Source organism: Tiliqua scincoides, chromosome 3, assembly GCF_035046505.1.
Source record: "Tiliqua scincoides isolate rTilSci1 chromosome 3, rTilSci1.hap2, whole genome shotgun sequence".
NCBI classification, from domain to species: domain Eukaryota; kingdom Metazoa; phylum Chordata; class Lepidosauria; order Squamata; family Scincidae; genus Tiliqua; species Tiliqua scincoides.
In genome coordinates this window covers 97,015,281-97,034,553 of record NC_089823.1, presented here as the reverse complement: position 1 = coordinate 97,034,553, position 19,273 = coordinate 97,015,281, and the positions used below count along the sequence as shown (strand labels likewise).

At 42.4% G+C, this 19,273-nt stretch overlaps 1 protein-coding gene across 5 annotated transcripts in view; it reads left to right on the top strand.

The window, feature by feature from the left end:
- Nucleotides 1-15,279, top strand: part of ARHGEF7 (Rho guanine nucleotide exchange factor 7) — a 108,332-nt gene extending 93,053 nt beyond the window's left edge. For 3 of the 5 annotated variants that reach the window (XM_066620199.1, XM_066620205.1, XM_066620202.1), the window contains 3 exons: nt 9,165-9,264; nt 9,968-10,022; nt 13,263-15,279. In XM_066620199.1, coding sequence (XP_066476296.1) covers nt 9,165-9,264; nt 9,968-10,022; nt 13,263-13,385 — 278 coding nt within the window. In that variant the 3' untranslated portion in view covers nt 13,386-15,279. Of the gene's footprint in view, nt 1-5,208; nt 5,288-9,164; nt 9,265-9,967; nt 10,023-13,262 lie in introns of those variants that run through there. The other 2 variants (XM_066620203.1, XM_066620201.1) reach the window with 2 other exon arrangements.
- Nucleotides 15,280-19,273: the final 3,994 nt, after the last annotated feature.

Sequence of the window (19,273 nt, the reverse complement as noted above, 5' to 3'; positions counted from 1 at the left end):
CTTTGGTAGCTTTTCTAATTTCTTAGTTTCTTTTTTGTATATACCTTTATTTTTCATGGAAGAATGAACTGTAAGAAAAAATGTGGTGATACCCAGCCAGTACTTTGACAATTATTACATTGCTCTTATAGCATGTTACTATTGTCCTGTTCAGAAATGAGACCTGTAGAAAAGCTGCTATCCAATGATAGGCTAGCTTTTTACTCTCAGACTAGCCTAGTTCACCTCCTGTTGTGAGGATAAAATGAACCCCATGCATGTTGCTCTGAGCAATTTGTAGAATGACTGAGCTACAAAAGTGACAGTTGTCAACACATGTTGGATACAAAGTTAACTACAAATTCCATTGGAAGCCTCAAAGTGCATGCATGTGATGAGTAACCATGCTTTTTTAATTGATCCAAACCACTAAACTACTGGGTGATTATTTATACAGAAACATATTTTTACATAAATAATAGATTTAGCAAGGATATGACAGAGTGGCATGGTGAGATGTCCTCTCAATTTTTTTTAACCATGGTGAAGATCTTTCACCTTACTTCAGAGTTGTTGCTTGATATTTCATTCCTCCTGATAACCTGAGGTCTGCCTCTCACTGTACTGCCTTTCTGCAAGGGTAGCTTGCATCATCTCATTTATCCAAATTTATACAAGGCTTTTATTTCTCTTTAAGATGGATGCTTTCATTGTCAGGACAAATTGCCAGCCACCCAGTTGTGGAGAAAGGAAGAAGACAATGCAGAAGCCACATCAACCTGCCTTGTAATGTAGAAAAATGTGGTCTGTCAGTGAGTTTGCAACAAAACACCACATCAGCTGTTATTGCCTCAATTTGTGAGGGTGCCTGGTGAACATAAAAACTCTTAAGGAGGCACTTGTGGCTAATATTGGATAAGCTGTCGGTAAAGAGTAAAAATTCTTCTGTGACAGTCTTGCCAAATATCTTGGTCAAATGGAAGACCAGTGTAACCACATTTTTTAAAAAACTATGTGATCCATTATGTGAACGTAAGATTGGATCCAAACATTGCCTTCCTTCAGAGGAAGGAAGCTTTGGGTCCAACCTATAATCAACCCTGCATAGTAAATGAAGTTAACCCACTGCAACAACTAGAAAATTGTGACATAAAAATGCACAAGGAAGAAGAGGTAGGAACACAAGGAAGAAGAGGTAGGAACAAACAAATAATGTAAAATATAATCATAAGCAAATATTGTCCTGATGTTCTAGATGTGTTCTAGAGGTGTTCTAGATGGCCCAAAGAGGAATGAAGTTAGCTACTCTGAGTCACAGATGGGCTTAAGGATGTTGGTCCCAAAGACTTGGCAGGAACCCTAGGGAAAACATTGGGAGCAGGAATTAAGAGCAGAAGAATGCTCACAAGGGAAGGGAAGAAGCAGAAATTTCCAGGCAAGCAAGTGCTACTGGGTTGTTGAAGCCAGTGGCGCAAGGGCAATCAAAATTAGTCTTTGATTAGAATAAATTAGAAATAAATTCAGAGTACATCAAGAAGGAACTGAAGAGAAGGTACTGGTATTGTTGTAAAGAGCCAGTCTTGAAGTCATGTTCTCGTTTTGATCTAAACCAGGGGTCTCCAAACCCTGGCCCAGGGGCCAGATGCGGCCCACAGCAAGCCTCTTTCTGGCCTGCGGCCAACCTTTTGTCCCCTGAATGCCTCTGGCCCACTCACCTGAACATAACTAGAACTGTGCTCTGATTGTGTCTGGAGGGTGTTCTGAGGGCCAGAGAGGTTGAATGAATGAGCCCATTCATTCATTTATTCACTCATCTAAGTTCTATCTCTAATTTATTTATTTAAATTTTATATTTAAATTGTTTTTCCGGCCCTCCACACCATGCCAGATATTGATGTGGCCCTCTGGCCAAAAAGTTTGGAGACCCCTGATGTAAACAATCTAGACACAAGGAAAGGAAACTTCCTACAAGGCAAAGTGCTTTGTGATGTTTCTGTAAATCTTGTAGCTTGTTTCTGCTAATCTTACATTGAATGTGGTTTAAATTACTGGAGCTGTCTGGGTGTATATGATGTGTTCTTTCTCTATAAGCACGCATTCTTTTTCAAACTCTTTGGCACACTGTAATTTAGATAAAGGGTTGATCTTCTAAGGTGCTTTGAGTACAGGGAATCCTGTATTGGTGTGCGGTGTTTGATCTAAATGACTTGTGGGAGGGAGAAGAGAGGAGGAGAGTGTGTTTTTAAAGGAAAACTATCTCACATAGAAGTTTGTTTTGAAAGTGAGTTGTTCTTATCCTAATCCTTATAATCCCTGACACAGGGGTGCTATATCTTTGTAACTCCCTATGTATGTTTGTCATCAAGCTCCACTCACTTTCTGCTGTCTGACAAGAGTTGCTTTAGACAAGAGCTCAGTCTCTTACAAACTGAAGCCAGAGATAGAAATGGTGATGGACTCACTGTGATGCAATGACTAGTGATTTTCAAAATATGTGTATACTTTTAAAAAAATTAGCATAGAACTAAGTTAAAACAATAGGAATTTGAAGAAACAGCTGTGGAAGCATGTTTTAAGCAATTAAACTTAAACATTTTATAAGACCCTTTTTAAAGCTTAAGTGCACTTCCTGCATATTGTCTCAGTAATCCTTACAGCAGCTTTGTAAGATAGGTCAGCATTATCTCCATGTGGTAGAAGGAGGAGGGATTGTGAAGGCTGAAAGAAACAATGAGTTACCTAAGACTACCTACCAAGTTTGTGACAGACTTGAAATTTGTATGGCCCATATAATATGGGGTTTTCCAATTCACAAGCTTAATAGCTACATTTCACTGTAGTATATCAGTAGGCTAGTTCAATACCATACTAGAGAAAGGGGGAAATAATAGAAAAAGAGGGAGAGGCAAGATATGACACACAATTAGTATGACCTGTGATAGTTAGACCCCTTCTATTAAATAAAGCAACCCAGATGCATTCACTAGGTCTTTCTTAATATTGCTTTGCTGGTTTTCTTTAGCAGCAAATGATAAAATGTTATCTAAGTAGAAAGTTCTAATAACTATGTTCTGTAGCCAAGAGACTGTTCCCTAGCTCTTTGAAATGATACATTGGGCAGTTGAAAAAAGCACACAAAAAGGCCCATGATCCAAGCTTTTCATCATTAGGAAAAGTCCAGATGGTTGGAAAATAATCAAAAGGAAGATAAAATGCTGTCATGTTATATAGATGTGGTTTGTTAAACGATTTGTCCAATCACTTCTTGCCATAGTGTGTGAACTATTTTACAGAGCAGAGCATGTGTGACATGTCAAGCAAATATAATGAGTACTTTTTGCCATAGCAGATGGGTAGGGTATTGGTTTTGGATTGGAGAAACCTAGATTTGAATTTCTACTCGGTTCTGAAGCTTGCTGGGTGGCCTTGGGAAAACCAGTGTGCCAGAGTCAGAACCAAAATGCTGCTATTTTTAGAAAGACAGCCGCCAGATTGCGCAGTACCCGATTAGTTTTTTTGACAGAACTGTGTTGATTAGCTATCCTGTTTTTAAGGGAATTCAGACATATCATCATGCATTTTGCTGTAGGATCAATCATTTCTTTTTATTCTTTTTCTCTTTATCCATCATCCTTCAGAATATAATTACAAACCAAACAACAACCATCTTGAATTGTAAGACTGGCCTTACCAGACATGGGTTCTGTGTTATCTCATAGGTTGTTAGGTCCTCCTTCCTGAGGCCTCCTTTTCCTACCCTCTTTCTTTAGAGTGCTGCTAACTAGAAGGACAAAAAGTGTGGAAGATATGCAGAGCTGCTCAGACAAACACAGGCTATAAATTAACTCCCTCTTTGAGAGAACAAAGGGGCCCTCTGATCGCTCGAGAGACTGATATATTGGGACTCAAGACTGTGCGAAGGGAGTAGCAGGAATGTAGCATGGACAGAGTTCTGCATACCTCTCCTTGAAAGAGTCTAACTGAGATGGCATTTTCAACCTAAGAGACAAAGGACAGAGGAGCCATCCCAGAAGGCAAGCTCTTCAGGAAGAACTGCTCCAAGGAGATGAAGGGGTAAACCCAGAAGGAGCAGAGGCAGAAGACGGCATCATTGTACTTCTTCCCAGTCGGAACCGGGAAAGCAACTCTCAGTGGATTTCTGGCCAGCTGAGGGGAGGGGGCAGGGAGAAACTCGGTGATGTGTTCTTTCAGCCTAGGTGTCATCACCTCAGCACTGCAACATATAATTGCCTGGCCAGAGTGGTAAGAGAGAATGTGACTGTGTGTGAGAGTAGGCTGGTGTGTGTCAGGGAATTGAGCTTCTTTGTAGTGTTAGCTACTTGCTGTAAATCAATAAAAATGACTTTTATCCTCTGTCACTGGTTGGCTTTTAGTAAAGATTCTAGCCTGTTTCTTGTATGTTTTAATGAGTTTCCTTGCTTAGAACTGTATTTAATAAAACTTGCTTGCAATTGGAAAAATTGCCTCAAAGTGGCTCCATCTAAGATCAAAGTCCACATTCCAATGGGGAACTCACTGGGATTCAATCAGCCCCTTCCAATTCTTTTTTTTTGGGGGGGGGCACACTCAATTGGATCAGAATCAGTTTGCCCCTAACAACTGTCTCTAGACTGAGTATTATTGTCTATATTGTAAGAATGATTAAAAAAAAAAAGTCACTGACCGGAGTGACAGGTTCTGTGCTATAAAAAGTCACAATGGAAATGACCCCAATAAATAGTATATCAATAGAGGAGAGCAGTGGGGGGAAACGGTGTCATTAGAAATAGGATATTTATCACACTGTTCCAGGAAAAAAAAAGGAAAGCTGAAGATACAGTGTCTAAAACAGAGACAGATTGTTGCCATACCTTACTGTAACCAAGCAAGTATGTGCAAGTGAAACAACTGCATGTTCTTGAACCCCTGTTTATCACCTCCTTTCTTTTGCGCTCATGTTTAGATTGTGAGCTTGTCAGGGCAGGGACCTGTTATTTGGAAAATGCTGTGAATGGCACTGTGTAAAAAGTTGCTCTTTCCTCTGAATATTTACCTGGAGATCCCATGGTATTTCAGGGCAAGGTTGTCTTCTCAATGTGTTTGGCTGTCTGAGCTGGGTTGAGTAAAGATTCATTCATGCAGAATGTGATCTATAATCTGTGTTAAGGTATTTTTTGTTGCATATTGCACCTCTGGCTTTTCTTCCTCCTCTTTCTGATGTTCCAACAGAGGCAATTTGCACATGGAAACAGATTTTGCTGTGGGTGTTCTCTAACAGCTGACTGGTCTGTTCTGGCCCGACCATCCAGTATTTAGGATTCAAGTTTCCTCTTCTCAGCAAATGGCATAGCTAGATGGGGAGCAGAACAGTAAGTTCTACAGGCACTGCAATGCACCATGTAAGCAGCCCTTCCCACTTGCTGTTCAGTGAGAAGAGCTCCACTTGTCGGAGCCAATCTGGGCAGTGATAGCAATATGCAGGCACTTACCATGACTGCTTATACAGCGCTTTATGGCACCTGCAGTACTTACCATTCCCCCAGTCTAACTACGGTACTGGTAAATGGTTGATTGTTGTTAACTGCTTGACAGGATCGCATAAAAGAGCTTCTGCATTCAGCTGCCTTGTGTCTCTTGAAGATCTGTAGGTCAGGGTTTGTCTATATATACGCAATAAATCTTAATGTTGTTCCATACTTTAAAAAGTGCTTTTTAAAGTTAATTCAGTAACGTTGTGCACAAGCCTATCATGTACAATCTGCTTCTGTTTTAATGTAATAACAACATATATGTGCATGCATAAATGATCTTGTAGCATGGACTCCTGGGATAATTATCTGTATTAAATTCTATAGGGTTAAGGAATTGATTATATTGTTGCAAAGAAAGTACAGTACCCTCCACTGCTTTCACTACTTGCTGATTTAGTGAATAAACTAGGATTAAATTAGCAGCCTGATTGCCTTTCTTTTTTTAGATGCTTTAATCTCTTTCAATTCAGTGGGAATTGTCATAAATCTATGCAAATATTGACTAGTTGTGGAATGAACCATAGGTTCAAGTAGGCTTTTTTTTTTTTTTATCTTAACCCCTAGCCAGATGAATTGTAAGTGGGTTTTCTAGGTAACCTTTTCAATTATTCATGCAATGAAATCACCTATTTTAAAATGATGATACTTTTGATGTGTAGAAGTGTGGAAGTGTCCCTTCTCTTGCAGAGCTTTGCTGTGCCTTCATTTCAGTTCATTCCTTCACTGCCAAAACCATGCTTTTCCTTGCCGGGTAACAGCATGCATTTTTATAAATTGCTAAGCAGAGGTACTATCTTAAGCATTTTAACAGATTTTGTTTGAGACAATTCCTAAGCATAACCACTTGGAAAAAAGTTCTGTTGAAATTAATAGAACTTCTGAGTAAAGATGATTGGGATCAGGCTGAAGGTTATTTTGAGCCAGTGTTTTCTTGGTTGTAAAGAAATAATCACAGCATGCCTAAGAAGAGAATCTGTGTGGTACTGGCATATAAAATAGTGGGTGTTTGTATGCAATCTCCTCTTCCTATTCTACAATAGTTGTTTATATTTACGATATATTACTAAAAACATTTTTGAAGTTTGAACATTTCTAATGTTATCCATGGGCTTGTATCCTTTAGATTATTTTCCTTCTGCATCTGTGAAATCAAGACAGTCCTGTGATGTAGATTGCCCTTTAGAATGAATGCATTTTTACATGAGTCACTCTTTGTATTTCTTAAGAAATACATTGAAATTACACTGCCTTTGGGTTTTCAATTGGTATTAGAAGGCCATTGACAAGATGTTTGTAAATAAACAAGATGTTGCTTGTGACAGCACACATAGAGTAAAACATTTCACTATCTTAATATTCTTTAGTGCAATGTCATAATACCCCTTATTTCACTTCAATATTTGCATATTTTTACTCGTATTTTATTACAATATTTATATTTTTTACAGTGCACTTAAGGAGATGTTAATGATATATTGTCCACAAAGCACCACAGAATCCATTTCATGTTACCTCTTTATATAACTAGTGAAGTTTACTGGGGGTGGGGGCTTTTCTTAGTGCTCAAATTTGTTCTGGTGCTGGGACAAAAGAGTCAGTGTGTTAAGCTAAAATCACATATTTTCCAAATTACCTTGAAAATAACTTACGTCAGAAAACATGTACTGTCTCTTTAAAAATTATAAAAGGCAGGAGGGAACAGCAGCTTCATTCTCCAATCTCAGACTTACTCTCCGGCATGTATTTACTAAGTGAAATGATGGGCGGAATTGCCTGCACTATTTAAACTGTTTTTCTCCGTTTTATTTGCTGACTGTGTACTGAATTTGTGCAAGTACATCTATGTTGTAGGCTAACTATTGAGAGATTTTAAAAAGAGCCCCTGTTTTTTCTTACCCCATCAATTCTCAATTTTATTTCCTTCAACTCCTGAGAAATTTGACAGCTTAGAGGAACATAAACTTAGAATCAGATTTGAAAGGGACCTACAAGGTCATCTAGTTTAATACCATGCCTGTAGCAGGAAACCCTCCTAAACCTAGAGCATCCCCAGTAGGTGCTGTGATAGATCTCCTTGGTCTAAATGCTTGCATTTGCAGCATAAAATATTTGGTTCTGATCTTGCTTTCAGCAACTGCAGAGCCACTCCTATTTGACTTCAGATTACTACGTATCAAAGATTCAGAGTGCATATAAGTGACCATTGACCAAATTAAACTTATTGTGATGTGCATCTACCCACTTAACATTTCCTTTCAAGTTATACAGAAAATTTTGCCACACATCATGTGCAAATGGGTAGGGAAATGGTTGCATGTTTTGGCTTTGTGATACTGTGCTGTTTTAGACGTGGCAAAAATCTTTTCTTGCACTATAGTAGTACCTCTGTATGTAGTCCTTGTTGTGTAAAAGGACTACATGAAAGCATGTCATGTCATGAAAGCATGTGTATAAGGACTACATGAAAGCATTGCCTTTGACACAGAGTGACAGTGGGGCATTAACAACCCAGTCCTATCCTGGCCTTATGCTGGCGGATCTTCTGATTCTCTAGTGTAAAACCAGGGCTGTTGGCGCCATAGCAACTCCATCATTCTGTGGCCTGCTAGTAATGGGGTGGGATCAGCTAGGCCACAAGCCAGCTGCTACAGGCCACAGAACCTCCACTAAAGCAGGTAAGGTTGTCATGGAGTGGATCGGTGAGGCAGGAGGGAGTGGATCTCTGTGGCAACTGTCACACTGGTTCTTATCCCCCCTTTCTGGCCCAGGACCATAGCCAGAAGCCTCTTCAGACTTAATGCCAGCCATAGGTCAGAGGAGACCCATTGGGAAACTGTTAGACTACAGAGAGGTAAGTAAAAGTTTTCTTTGCTTACCTCTCCTGGGCTGCCTTGTACGTGGACAGCTCATTCCATTCATCACATGCTCCATCAGCATGATTGGATAGAATTGGACTGTAAGGAGAAGGCCATTTTAAAAGTATGTCAGGCTGGAGTTCATTGAAGCTTTTGAGCACGAATGTTGAATTGTGCTCAGAAGCAGTAGAATAAAGAGCCTTTCTCATTTTATTTCTCATTAATGACCAACTACGGGCAACAATTGCATTTTGCTGTTCTTAGCAAAAGTTCTTCAAATGTCCAGAAATTGAAATCAGTGATGTTTGGGTTGAACATATCTTCAGAAGTATTTCCTGTGCTGAGTGCAGATTAGTCAGTGAGATCACCACCAACCAAAATATTTTGATATGGTGATTTTGTTTATATCTGTAGAGGTTTCAGATATATTATCCTAGTGAAAGGTAATTATTACCTTGTTCTGTGATCTGTTCCTTGTTCTATGTATAAAGTTTTCATTGATTTAATTAGGGAGTCTCAAGTATTTTAATCTCATCTAATGCTTGTTGCAATACATGAGTGGTGTTGGCCATTCTAAAGGCAGTGGATGTACGCCCATGAAAGTAATAGGTGTATTACCTACTGAAAAACAGAGAACTAGCAAGTCAGAAGTCATGTGGTCTTAGACACAGAAATTCAAATCATCACTTCATAATAATATTTGTGCCCTTAAAAAAAATCTCAAATCAATGTATTATTTCAAATGACTTAACACTGCCTGGATATTTTATCTTTTAATTCTATTATTATTTTGCATTAGGCTCCCGTAAAGAATCTGCTCCCCAAGTGCTGCTTCCAGAGGAGGAGAAAATTATTGTAGAAGAAACAAAAAGTAATGGTCAGACTGTGATAGAAGAAAAGTAAGATGATTTTTTAGCAAATAATGAATTTTAAATAGTCAGCTTCACGTTTTTGCAGATAGGAAGTTTGTGCGAGTGCAAGATATCAGCTTGTTCCAGTAAGCTTAGGATGATGAATATCCTACTGGAATTCATGCAGTGTTAGTCCTATGTAGCCCATTTAGTCTAACTTCCAACAATCTTGGGTTCTCTAACTTTTCTCTTTGCATCTCTCTTCCTTCATCCTTGTACCAGCTGGGAATTGATCAGTTTTGTGGGTAAGGTGGCATTCTTGGAGTGCTCTGGGGTATCTGCTTTTATGAATATGTAAGGTCTCTAGATGCTTTAGTAATTGATAATTTTATTGTGTTTCTCTTAGAATGCCCAATTTTAGTGAGGGCACCCACCATCAAGACATGGTTCAATGTCAAAATTCATTAAAAGCAAATAGGATTGCAGATGAAAAAGCAAAGTGATTTTTATGTTGTCTAGCTGCCAGGGAGGCTAAACTTAAAAGTGTGACAGAACAGACCAAAAGCTGCTGCAAATAGAATTGAGGGGGCGGGCAACAGGGAAGATAAATTTTGGCTGCTTTTGCTTATTATGTTTTCCATCCTAAATTTTATGGTTTCTAAGTAAAAATCTTTGTATTGATCCTTGATGTGATTTTACATAATTTGTTTACACTTTGTGAAAGTTTTTTTATCTTAATTTTCTGTTTTAGAAGTCTTGTTGACACAGTATATGCATTAAAGGATGAAGTACAGGAGTTAAGACAGGTTCGTAAATGATATATGGCATGCCTTTTTCAACTCTCAGAATAGGATGTAGTAGTTAAAACAAGTAGTAAGTACTGGAAATAAAGTACAGTTCTGTTTTTTGTTTTTTAGGCAGTAGAACTAGTAAGTCCCAAGGATGATAATGTGTGATACCACTGATGCAAGATTGGAGTGTGAAGTCCTCTGTGTTCATATACCATAATGACGTGGAAATGGGGGGGAGGGAGAACAGCAGTTAGTATAGACTGCTCTTCCTGACTTCTTTTAGATCTATCAACTGTCCGTATGGTGTCAAGTTGTCAACAAAGACCAGGAACACACACAGCTTTATTTTTGCCACTACCGTTGTTTCTGATTTGGGTCAACATACGACTTACAGTTCCATACTGGCACACTGCCAGTCTCCTCCAGGTGCTCCCTCTAGTGTAAAGGTTTGCATGCTTTGTCTTCTGTGACTGAGACCAATTTCAGACATAATGCTAAATCATAGTTTAGCACTACATGAACAAACCAAAGAGATCTGTGGACTTACATACTCCCTCCCTCCCTCTCCAAAACTGTGTTTTAATATTCTGGTTTGTTCTAATTCTAGTTAATTAAGAAATCACAGTGCCTCAAATTCAGTTTCCATTCTTATTTTAAAGTGAAAGTAAAAGCTTTCATGAGAGAGGAGAGCAAGTCTCCAGCTCCTTTTATGTTCATTCTCACAGCAATAAACTATGGTTTACTAGTACATCTGAATCAAGCCCAAGAAGAGTGAGATTGCAAGGCTTAGAGACAAATGTGAGTTGTAAAAAATCAAATATATGTGAATGACCACACAGTTAGGAAAATGAAAAAGCCAGAGACCATGAGACTGTTTTGTTAGTTCCCTGTGACTGCTATAAACAGGCAGATCACTGTTTGCTTTGATTCTTATTTATTGGAGCATATGAGCAAATGGACTATGCATTTCTTTTAGCCCAAAGACTTCAGAAAGGAGCAACAGGGAAATTCAATACTATGCCCAGGAAATGTAAATTTAAGAGCGAGAATTCTTATGTCTATAGACATGTCTATGGTTTTGCTTGTTTTCTATAATTCTGTTCTCAAGATTCAGTTTGCAAAGTGAAACATATCCTAGGCTAACAGTATCTCTTAAAATGTCTTGCTTAGTGATTGTTTATCAGCCTTTAAGAACAGGGTGACCAGATACATTGGAGGACAGAGTGCCTATGCCTTTAACCATTGTATAGAAGAAAAAATTTTGGCAGCTGCAGTTCAACAAGGAAGGGTTTAAAAAGCTGCACCTGCCAAAATTTCCTCTCCTATACAATGGTTAAAGGTATAGGCATTCTGTTCTTCATTGCATCTGGTCACCCTGCCTAAGAAATCCAGACTGTAATCTTGACTTGAGAGCCAGCAGGTTTGCATTTGTATATGGGTTTCATATTGCTTTTATCATATTGCCTAGTTACTTCTATCAGTATCAGATTCTTTTTTGCGTTGACCTTGGACGACGACTTCTGATAGTTTTCTGACATAGAGATTATTTGCTGGCTAGAAAAAAGACATACATGTGGAGCCACTTTATCCATGGATTTTGCATCTGCGAATCTGGCTCAACGTGGCTCCCCTGGACCCTCATTGAGCCAGACTCAGCTCCACCGGGGCCCTCTGAAGGGAACCAGAGCTGGTCCTCTCCGGATGGCTTTCTGAAGCCCAGAGAGGCAGCATACGCTCACCCGCTGCCTGTGCAGACTTCAAAATACTCTTAGAGCAAAAAAAAACTAAGGGAAACCGGAAGTTATGTTTTTATGCCTTTTAAGACATTCTGAGGCACAGGGAAGCCCCCAAAGTCTTCAGAAAGCACTGTGCCTCTCTGGGCTTCAGAAAGTTATCTGAAGGGGACTGGAGCTGGAGGGCTTAAGGGGCAAAGATCGCTAATTTTGGTATCAGCAATCCAAGAATGAATCCCCTGTGGATGCCAAGGCCCCACCTGTACTTTTTAGAAAAGATATATACAAAAGGACTGTGTCTGAGCCACGAGTGTATTTTTCTATACGTGTAAGCATCATGCAGCTGTTGTAGGCAGTACTTATTAAGGAAGATGCATGTGAAGTGGTCCTTAGTACAGCTAAAATAAGAGAGTACTTTGATTTTAGAACGTGGACAGGTTTTAAAACTCAAGGGAAAAGATTGACCTCAGTGCCTGAGCAGCATGATCCTGGGGATCGCGCCGCTGCCTTACCCCCGCCCCCACTGTCTCCCCCCACCCCTGCAAGAACTTTGAGCAGTTTTCAAACTCCCAGAGAGTTTGAAAACCACTGACATTAAACAAGAAGTGTCAGCTTGCGCTCTCTCTTTCTCTCTCTCTCTCTCTCTCTCTCTCTCTCTCTGGACTGCCTCATAAGCACTTCACTCTCACAGTGCACTGTGGGCCTTGAAGGCTGAAAACCGACACTGACTTCTGTCAGCCAGGGTGATTGGTGGGAGATCAGAACAGGATGAAGCATTCTGCCCAGGTGCACTGCTGTTGGGATTGGATGTGGGGAAATTTCATATCCAGCCCCCCCTCCAAATTAGCCACACAGTTTGTGTTCACAAGAACATTCTCTTTATTTTGTAAATATGTAAAGCTTTGAGCATGAGTCTGCCATGAACTGTGATGCTCTGGGTTTTCCGTCAAGGTATATTGGTATACCATTCCGTCAATGGTATATTACCATTTCTGCCTTCTATTGTTTGTTTCTAAAACGCACAGAACACTCCTAATAAGAGACTAACCTCTTTTCTCCCATTTGTGACTTGTACGTGCTGTTGTAATTCCTTTCTGTGTGGAACAACGTAGGATTTTAATTCCCTTGGATATTAACACTTTAACATCCATTAGTAAATATTCTAGGTTTTCTTGTTTCTGGGGACTGGCTAAACAGAGCCCAAAATAATTGTATGAAGTAGCAAAAGTTTGCAGCAGTTTTCCCTGATATTTCCTGATATACCCCTTGTTCCTTCCCGTGAACTCACAAGCTGCCCTTAGGCAAGCTTTTCTGTCTCAGCTTCCCAGTTCAATATGGGAATATTTCTGCTTACTTTACAGTGTTGTTGCAAAGACTACTGTACATTCAGGTAATACATGTGGAGCACTTTGCACACTTGTACCCCTCATTTCCCCTTGTACAACAGACGTCTTGATGGACAACAATATTTTAGCTGTTCAGAACAAGTCAGCATAATATGTTTGTGTTTTTTTTTTGCCAGGATAACAAAAAGATGAAGAAATCGCTGGAAGAAGAACAAAGAGCTCGAAAGGAACTTGAAAAGCTTGTTCGGAAAGTTCTAAAGAGCATGAATGATCCTTCTTGGGATGAAACCAATTTATAACGAATTTACCATTCTTTTTCTTTCTTTCTATTGAAAGACCAGTTGTCAAATCAAGCTGGGAAGTCTTCTGACATTTAGTCAGTGTTGCATAAAGAGCACTACGAAGCAGGGCTTAATTGGATCGAATGATTTTTCTTTCTTACAGTATATAATGTTCAATCTATTCACTGACGCTGTCTGTACTTAAGTGTAGATAGCATGACCCTGAGCTCCACTAGACTTAACTTGATTGCATTTAAATTACCTCATTTTGCAGCAGGAGCAACAGCTGGCTAGGAAGTCCATGTTTTTCATCTGCTTTTTAAATTAAATATCTCCCCTATGTAAATACTAACCATAATTCTGAATGCATATGTTATTGGTGTATCAAGACTGATACAGTGTTATACTTTTTCCTATAATGATTGCAGCTAAGCAGCAGGCCTTATGGTGGCTGATGCTCTCCTAAAATGTACTGAAAATTTTGTGCTGTTCCAAGATAAATTGTTCTGAACTGTGCTAGATTTAGTAGATGTAAGTTGCAAAATGTATTTTTCATAATTTCCCTGCATAAATCACAGTATTCATCCATCTATTCTAATAATTTAATTATTTATGTCTGTTTAAATCTTCAGACACAAATATAAAATGCTTTTTAAAAATACCAAAATGCAACAGTCAGTTGGCACCAATTTCATATTAAAGCTAATATTTTGAGATCCAAGACTAATAGTTATGTTTCTTTTGGCATGCCAGTATTCAGAATAACCACTTAAGGATGGATATACTTGCTGTTGGGGTTTTTTATGGTTAGGTAAATTTGTGTAGTACATCTTAAAAAATGCTTGTGCATATACTTTAGCATACAGCTGGCTGGTATTTTAATGGAACACTCAAGCACTGTTGTTGAAACAAAAAGTCCTTATCAAGGGTGGTGTTGTGTGTGTGTGTGTGTGTTTTTTTATGAATAAAATGTTATTTATTTTTATCGTGACCATAGCAAGGTTTCGGTTAACACTTGCATGTAGAGCATTTGAATAATTCAAACCTGAGACCTGACATTTGATCTTCTGGTACTGTGCAAAATTCCATCCATTTTCCCCCCCTGTAAGACCAATAACCTACTTACTTCCATTCCCTGTATGCAACAAATAAAAAAGAAAAACAGTGCTTTATGAACAGAAATTTCTTCCATTTTCTCTATCCTTAATAAATAAGCTCCAGTTAGTTTGGAAGACATGATGCCCAAGAAAGGAAGTGTGGTGCTGTAATATTCTGTATTGATAATTTGGGGCACTACAAGATGCAGTTGGGGCAAAATTTTTGTTTTTGTCTTGTTTTTGCTATCATGTGGCATGTCTCTTTAGCACTCCAAAGAGAAAAGTTGTGTTTTGAAGTCAGTAATCAATTCAAATCTTGTGAAAATTAATATCCACCTTACAGGTGATTTCAGAAAGCATCCAGCAGTAGAACAACACATTGTGAGAAAAACTGAGGGCTTCTGCTGCAAACAGCAGCCTCAGTCTGAGTTCTCTTCTTCCATAACAAGTAGTAAAATGTGCCCTGTGATCTGATGTCATCATGTGTGCAACCTATGCTTAGCCAGTGGCATGGCATGTGAAAATGCACCTATATGATGGTATCAGCACAAGAAGTGCATATACTGTACATTACAGAGAGGAAGAAATGACATGAAGATGCCATTGGGAGGGGCAATCTTGTATTTCTCATGACATATAGTTTCACCCCTACATGTCTCAGATATGTTGTAATGTTGATTCTTGTGTTAAATGGATGAAGCACATTCCCCACTTGTGAAGCAATAAGACTCGGCCATTTATGGTTTCCTGCTGGCAGCAGCCAGAAATGAGCAGCTATACATTGGTTGAAATAAATGTTGATTGTCATAATAAAAGGGTTGGCTCCTTATTTGATGAAATGGCTTCACACATCTTGAATCGGGGGAGGAGTCATAGCTCATTGGTAGAGCACATGTGTACAGAAGTTTCAGGTCAATGTTAAGCATCACTGCTTGTGGAATAATGTACAGAAAATCATTGGGTGAGAAAATAGTAATAATAGAAGGGGGTGGGGGTTATGCATCCCTAGTAGTTTTATGGCCCCTGTAAGGGGGAGGCCCCAGGTGACATGTGGACATAGTGGTGGTGCTGGCCCTTCCTCCATTTGTTCATGTTACTAAAATGTACATTTGTGAATAACCCAGCTTACTTGAATGGGAGTTGTCCAAACTGGTTTCATCACTGCATACATATAACTAGGAATGTGCGTGGTGCCATTTAGTTTAGCATGGTGGTTATGAGACTGAGGGCCCAATCAAAATCATTGACATAAGATGTCGCAAAAGTGCTGTAAGCCACATTTGCAGCACCCCACAAGTAACGGGTGGGAAGGCCTGTGCTGTCCCATCAGTGCTGAATCCTGGCGCGCTGCCTGATGGAGCATGTATGTTTCTGCTGAGCGGCGCAGGGGTCGGGAGGGCTGAATGGGTGTGGGAGGGGTGTAACATGGCTGGGGGGGCCAGGGTTCAGTCCCAGAAGGGTGACAGGATAGGCAGTGTTGGAGCATGCCACATCCTATTCCCCCTCCTGGGCCATGAAGCCCCTCCTGGGTCATTCTGCTGGTGTAGATCCAAGTAGCCCCATTGACACAAGGTAAGGGCACAAATGTAAAGGGTGTTCCTTTGCCCCAAGGAGACTGCTCAGTCACCACAATAGATACAGTGTGGGCCATGTGGCCCCACTGTGCCAGTACTGGATACGATTGGGCTGCCCTGCCCCAGTCCTAGCCAGTGTTCCAGCACTGATGCAGCGATGCAAACGGAATGTGCTCTGCATCTTTTTTTTTGGGGGGGGGGGAGTCACAGAGGGCTCTTCAAGGTAAGGGAATGTTTATTCTCTTACCTCAGGGCTGCATTGTTGTTGGAAAGGATTGGGCCCTGAGCTGTCAGTCAGAACTTCATTGTTTCAAGTCTCCCTGCTGTGAACTCACAAGCTGCCCTTAGGCAAGCTTTTCTGTCTCAGCTTCCCAGTGCAATATGAGTTCCTGGGTAGATTAAGGGCATTATCTTATTTGAGGCAGCTTGGATTAATTTGGTCTCCCCCACAAATAATCAAACTTGACTATTACCCAGCTCCCAGCACAGTATGCTCTGTCATGGACATTCCATGTGCCCTGTTTCTCTGCCGCACATCTAGGGGAACACTGAGTGCCCTTCTCCCACCAGGAGAAATGCTACTGCCAGGACATAATGGAATGTGGCGCAAGCTGAAAGAAGCACAATTACTCTAGATCAGCAATTTTCAATCACTGTGCTGATTGGTGTGCCATGAATTGCCTGCAGGTGTACTGCAGGAGTGGGGAATCATATTAGCAGGGCCATTGGGAGATGTAAGCCTCCAGCTGGCAGTGTAGTTTGCCTTGTCAATTGTCAAAATACTGATGATGCGCCTTGACACCTTGTTAATGTGCTGGGAGATTTAAAAACATTGAAAATGGTTGCTCTGGATTACGCTTCAAGGGCTTTTTGAAGAGGATATATATATTTTAAATGCAGTTTGTTCTGAAATCCCGGTATTGAAGCACAGTTCTCTGGGAAGGGATGGCATTCCTACTGCTGGGATGGCCCTCCTCCTGGGAGGCAGGATTTGGACCACGATGAATGGATACTCCTCCCATGTTGGGGGGGTGTCCCTTCCAGACCCAGTTCCAATCCTGCCTTCCAGGAGTTAGGACGGATCTCGGTTGTGCTCCTGCACGACCTCTCTTAATCTCATTGATTTCATCTCTGAGCGGGGGGAGCAGTGGGTTGCCCCCTGCATGCCAGCGAATACAGGCTCTGAGCAGCAGCCAGAGCACTCCGGCTGCCAAGGGGGCTGCTTCAGGACAGCGCTGCCTCCTTTTCACATTGCAAGCTAGCAGGAGAGGCAAGCAGTGGCAGCAGGGGGCAGCTGCAGGCACCTCCCCCCAAGTGCGGAGCCTCCCCAGTGGAGCAGGCGGCAATGAAGCTTCGGCCACGTGGAGGGCGCCATCTTGGAGCCCTCCCCCTCCCACACGGGAGGACTCATGGCTGAGGCAGGGAGGCGGAGGAGTGAGCTGAAAGCTCTGCTCCTAGGAGCAAAGGAGCGCCTCAGTGGCTGCTGCTCCCCTCCTTAGTGGCAGTGGAGCGGCAGCCCAGGCGATGAGGCAGCAGCAGGCGGCGGGGCTTTCCCAGTTGGCACACCCCCCATGACCTCTCACCAGCACCGGAGCTGGTAAGCACCCCTGACGGGCGCCTCCACCCTCTTCCCACGGGGCAGCGCACTGTGCAGAGAGAAGGCGGGGGAACCGGGACCCACATGAGTCCTCCCCTCCCCCCCAAGCGCCCCAGTCCCCAGAGAGAGACCCCTCAGGGGAAGGGGGAAGGGTACTCGAGCACATGCTCTGCTGACCCTTTCCCCAATTTCCACCTTCCCTGTGTTCCAGCGCCACATGGCCCCATGGAGGACAGGAACCTGCAGCGATGGGCTGCAGCTCTTCGGCGGAAGGGGGGAGTACCAGGCAGAGCAATCCGGTGCCTCAGACGCCACATCTGAGCAGGGACTAACTCCAAGCCTCAATGGGCCAGCTCAGGGGGGGCTATCTGCCCAGTCACAAGCCCAAATTGCGGCCATTGTGCTGCAGATCCTGGCGGATTCCAGGAGCCCCAGGTCCACGGGGAGCAAGAGGAGGCACAAAAGGACCCCGCCATCCTCCCCCAGCTCTGACTCCAGTAGTCCCGAGAGGGAGCCCCCCCCTCACAAGCGGTGGAAGGCCAAGAGCTCCAAGACCAAGGCAGCCAAAGCGCCATGCCAGAAGCAGGCCAGGGAAGCCAAAAGAGCAACTTCATCAGACCCTGGGAATCGGTCACCCCATCTGAGGATTCCAGGGAGGAGGGGGAGCTCACGGATGAGGAAGAGGACCCCCCAGAGGAAGGGGGGCAAGCTTTTCCTATTGGATGTCTACCCACGTCTACTGGCCAAGGCGGCAAGCATCCTGAACCAAAGGCCAGAGGGGGTAACAGAGGCAGCCAAAGCCTCAGGGTCCCATAGACCTGGCTCCAGATTCCTCCTCCCCCAGAAGACCGTGGTCCCCTTTCCTGACCCCTTCAGGCAGGGCCAGGCACACCCCACACTCAGTGGACAAACTTTATTTGCTCCCAGAGGACATTATGGAGCAGCTAAGAGTCCCTGGCGTAGATCCCTCAGTGGTAGCACTATCTTTTTCTGCCATGCTACCCTCAGAGGGGGAGGGGGCCCCCAGGGACCCTTGTGATCACCGGTTGGAGAGCGCCCTCAAGAGGGACTTCGAAGCCTCCACTTTGGCCATCAGAGCATCTGCTGCCAACTCCTTCCTGTCAAGGGCCCTTAGGGCTTGGGTGGAGGACCTATTGGCATCAGACAAGACCCTGTCTAGGTCAACCCGCAATACTCTCAAGAAGCTGTCACTGACTGCGGCCTTCTCTGCAGACACATCGCTAGAGGCAATGCAGTTCAGTGCTAAGGCAGTGGCCGCTAACGTAGTGGCAAGAAAAAACATCTGGCTACACCACTGGGACATAGACCAAGGTTCCCAAGCGTGTCTGGTCGCTTTCCCCTTCAAGGGGTCTAAGCTGTTCGGACAGGCCCTAGACTCCCTACTGGTAGAAAGTAGAGGCAAATGCAAGATGCTGCCCACAGCGCACAAAGAGGCCAGCAAATTGTCCAGACCAGGCCGGCCCTTTCGTTCGCAGCACCCTTCATTCAGGCCCAGGGGCTCATTCAGGGACTCCAGTAACTGCAGACCCAGATGGGGCAAGTCTAAATTCTTCCCTAAGTCTCGCCCCCCCCCACAGGAGGAGACTCTTCTTCCTCTTCCAACAGGACCGCCAAGTC